This window comes from Lagenorhynchus albirostris, chromosome 15 (genome assembly GCF_949774975.1).
Source record: "Lagenorhynchus albirostris chromosome 15, mLagAlb1.1, whole genome shotgun sequence".
In the NCBI taxonomy this organism is placed as follows: domain Eukaryota; kingdom Metazoa; phylum Chordata; class Mammalia; order Artiodactyla; family Delphinidae; genus Lagenorhynchus; species Lagenorhynchus albirostris.
This window is the reverse complement of record NC_083109.1, coordinates 78,492,553-78,496,602: the sequence shown is the minus strand read 5'-3', so window position 1 is coordinate 78,496,602 and position 4,050 is coordinate 78,492,553. Positions and strand designations below refer to the sequence as shown.

At 58.3% G+C, this 4,050-nt stretch overlaps 1 protein-coding gene across 1 annotated transcript; it reads left to right on the top strand.

Moving 5' to 3' along the window:
• The first annotated feature begins 344 nt into the window (after positions 1 to 344).
• TMEM270 (transmembrane protein 270) lies at positions 345 to 2,897 on the top strand. Its single transcript, XM_060124464.1, has 3 exons — positions 345 to 497; positions 2,045 to 2,464; positions 2,607 to 2,897. The coding sequence occupies exons 1-3, from the start codon at positions 345 to 347 to the stop codon at positions 2,895 to 2,897; spliced, it is 864 nt and encodes a 287-aa protein (XP_059980447.1).
• The last annotated feature ends 1,153 nt before the right edge of the window (positions 2,898 to 4,050 follow it).

Here is a 4,050-nt window from a genome sequence, read left to right as displayed (position 1 = left end):
GCAAGAAGGATGGATGGGGGCGGTTAGGTAGGAGATTTCAGATTTGGGTGGCTGAGGCTTCCATCTGCCTCCAAACATTTTGTCACCTGAGGCCCTGGGGGTGAAGATTTCTGTATCCCAGGCGTTTGCTCCTTCGGGATTTGGAAGGACGTGGGAAGGCACAGCGCCCATACGCTGCCTTGGCCGCCCATGCTGGGTGGACGGGAGGTTCGTGGAGTTGATGTCCCCGGGAGCAGTCTCCAATTAGGAAGTCGACAGGATGTGGAAGACAAATACCCCAGTTTCCGTTCAGCAATGGGATGGGAGGCAGGTAAAGGAGAGCCTTTTGCGGCAGCTGGGTCCCCATGGTAACTTGGCCCCCACCCTGCAGTATCTGTGAGGTCACCCTGCCTCTCCCACCTGGAGGGGGGGTAGGAGGGACAGACGTGGAGTCCGTCCCTCCGGTCAGATCCAGCCTCTTGGGGACTCTGCTGGTGGTGGTGAAGCTCTCCGCACTGGTGAGTGGGGTTTGGGGGGCAGGGGGTGAGCACCACCTCAGAGCTGCTGGACTCTGCAGGTGAAACAAGGTGGCTGCCTCCCTCCCGGAGTAATCCGACAGTTCTCAGAAGCCCCACCCACAAGCCACAGTGCTAGGATTTTCTCTATAGAGGGTCACTCCTGTGGGTTAAGTTTCGCCCTTCCCATCTGTCTTTTTCAAACATGCAAATGCTGACCATTGGGGTCATGTCTCCAAATCACAACTCCTCAGTGGGCTGAGTTATCAGAAAAGGGTCTCCTGTGGCAGAGAAAGGGGAGATTACACAGGGCAGTAGAGAGACAGACATGGTTGGATTGGAATCTCAGCTGCTCTACTCTTTAGCTGTGTGACTTGGGGCAAATTGCTCCACCTCTTTGAGCCTCTGTTTCCTCTCCTGTAGCCTATCTTATAGGATCATGTGGGATATAACAGGTTTCTCCTTCCTGGTTTCTACCTCACGAGCTGAGGGGTGGAGGTGCAGCTCCTGTTTCCATCTTGATTCCCCTCCTAGCTGGACCCCTGGACCTCCTTCCTTTCTCAGCATTGCTCCACCCCCTTGGCTCTGCTGATCCCGCCCACAGTGGGGCACACAGCCAACCCCGGGTGACTGCCTTCCACACCACTGTCCCCTAGGGCCCCAGGTGGTCCTCTGGACCGGAGCATGTGGGGTCCGGATTGGTGGGTTGGCGATGCTTTGGGGCTAGAGGCTTTAGGGCTCTGATGAGGGGCTGTTCAGCTCCAGGACTCCAGTGAGTCTCATTTCCAGCCTCTTTCCCCATCCAGGCCCACTCTTTCTCCCAGTGGATGGGAGACATCACATCTACCTTGTCACCCAGGACAGGAATCTGGACATCTTCTTGTGTTCCCCCTCCTTACCCCTCACAGTAGGTCAGTCATTCATTCTGTCACTGTCCCTGTGCCTCACAGCTGTCTACCCCTAATGGCATTGCCTTTGTCCCCAGCTGCCCTCATGACACCAAGAGGCAACTGATAAGAAGGAATCCCAGGTGCTGGGGAGAAGGAAATGCCCTGGGTTCAAATCCTGCAGGATTAGAGGGCTGAGGGCAATCGTCATTCCTTATATAATGATTATGATGATAATAAATCAACCTCCTTCAGTCTGGAGGTTTGTAAATAACCATTTAAACCCAAAGGAAAGGGAATTCCTCGGTGGTCCAGTCGTTAGGACTCAGCGCTTTCACTGCCATCAGCCTGGGTTCGATCCCTGGTCAGGGAACTAAGATCCCGCAAGCCACCTAGTGCTACAAAAACAAAATGCAAAACACAAAACAAACAAAAATAACGCAAAGGAAAGAAAATCAAATGAAACACCTCTAAAGCTCCCTCCTGAGAATGGAGTCCTTCCAGGTGACAAATAAAGATCGTTCTTGGGGGGGTGGGGATTGAGGGGGGAGGGCACGGCCCAGGGCGGCCTGGCATCCCCACCCCCACAATAAAACTTGGGACAGGGAGGGCTCCTGCCGCAGGTGAGTGGCAACGGGTGGTGATTGTCTCCTCCTCCTGCAGCCGGCCCAGAACCGGGCCCACCTCTGCAATTTCCTGCCCCTCAAGACCACCCTCTTTAACCACTGGCTGTCAGGGCTGACCCAGGAGGCCCAGGGGTCCCACCCACCCGCCAAGATCTCAGCCTGCCCCGTGGGCCGGGTTCTACAGGCTGGGCTGACACTGATAGAAGTCCCTGTGTGGCTGGTGCGTCGGGCGCCCAGGCTGGTGTGGGCAGGCGTGCTGGGCTGTGCCCGGGCCTCGGGCCTGGCCCTGAAGCGGCTGGGTGCCTGGGAGCAGCTGGGCCTCTCTGCGGCCACCTGGACAGACCTGCTCTTGTCATATCTGCACGGCCTGATGCTGGCTGCCGGGCTGGTGCTACTGCCGACCTGGGGACTGTGCCATAAAGCCCACTGCTGCAGCCTGGGCCGGCTGCCCAGCAAGGTGGGTGGGGTGGGTGTGGGACAGGCTGGGGAGGGCAGGCCTGGGGCACTGGGCCCGGGCTGGGCGGGGGCAGAGGCTGGCAGCAGGCAGTACAGCGTGTGAGCTCCTGGCCGTCACCTGCCCATCCACCTGCCCCTCCCAGGCTCTGCTGGAGAACCGCGTAGTGCTGGGGACGCCGGCACTGCTGAAGCGTCTGCACTGCGGTGTGGAGAGCATGGCGGCACTCACCTCCTGGCACCTGGCCTACTTTGTCACCTGGACCACCTGCCTCGCCTCCCACCTGCTGCAGGCTGCCTTTGAGCACACAGCCCAGCTGGCCCAGGTCCAGGAGGCTGAGCCCCAGAAGGCCTTGGGGCTCTCGTGTGAGTCCCCGCTCCCTGAGCCCCGGCCCCCGAGGCTGGGCCAGTCCTGCCAGAGCCTGGAGCTCCTGTAGCATAAACGTGTGCCCATCTGCCTCTCCTGTCTGATCCGGCCTCGGGTCTCACTCTCTGTCCCTCTTCCGTACTGGGCTGGGGGTGTGTGTGTATGTGTGTGCGTGTGCACTCGGGCGTGTGTGTGGGCGCATGCGTGTCCTAGGGCCGCCTCTGGGAAGGAAGTTACCTCCGGTGAGCCCCTGATATGTGCCAGGTAACCCTTGCAGACACTTTCCACACATAATTTTGTTTAAACCACTTACCAGCACAGGTATCCAGATGAGAAAACGGAGCCTCAGAAGGTTGAACCTTCCCAAGGTCCCAGAGTAAGTCAGGGGAAGGGCCAGCGCTGGACCCAAGGTTTCTTCATTTCCTAGAACCCCTAACTTCATCGAGGTCCATGTCCCTGCTTCTCAAAGACTTGGTGCTCAAGGCTTTAGGGATGATGGGTAGTTAGAGACTCTGGCCTCTGGGGGGTGCCAGGGCCTCACATTTCAGAGATTTAGAAAATTCCTTTGAGGAGTAGTTACCCCTGGGCCAGTCTGAAACTAGCCCATGCATCCACTCACATACTTGGCCACTCATTTTCCCACCCACCCATCCAACCATCCATCCATCCATCCACCCACACACACACCTACACACCCATCCACCCACTCACCCACAAATCCATCCGCAGACCCATCTCCTCCAGGGAGGGGGAAACACCCGGTATCTCAGCACTCAGCCCTCGCTGCTCAGGTGCCACTGAAGGGGTGCTGACGTAGCCAATGCAAGCTCAGGCTGCAGTGGGTCAGATCCCCCTGACGGCGCTCTTAGGTGAGTGATTCTGTGAGAGGAGGGGAGGGACGGTTTCTTGGGAGTTAGCGATCACCGCTTACTCATTCCCAAGCCTGACGGCGGTGTGAGTGTGGGAAGACATTCTAGAGAGCTCTGCCCTGCTTTCTCCTTCTCCACTCTGGTTCCCAGGGAAGTTAGGGCTGGATTCCTGCCCTGCCTCTCATGTAAACCTGCAGATGGCCCAGGGTGGGTGTGGGGTGAACTTCCAGGCCCTTCTTCTGAGTCCGAGGGGGCAGGCCTGGCCTGCCCCCGTGGGGAGACTCTGAAGGGCTCCCAGCTGGCCGACCAGGCAGAGCACCTGCTGGGGAAGGCCCTGCAAGGTCCTGGTGAAGG

Excerpts from the sequence above, each read along its gene's own strand:
- TMEM270 (XM_060124464.1), top strand. The coding sequence starts at position 345 with ATGGTAACTTGGCCCCCACCCTGCAGTATCTGTGAGGTCACCCTGCCT. Across the intron at positions 498-2,044 it reads TGGTGAAGCTCTCCGCACTG|CCGGCCCAGAACCGGGCCCA; the intron begins GTGAGTGGGGTT and ends CTCCTCCTGCAG. Across the intron at positions 2,465-2,606 it reads TGGGCCGGCTGCCCAGCAAG|GCTCTGCTGGAGAACCGCGT; the intron begins GTGGGTGGGGTG and ends TGCCCCTCCCAG.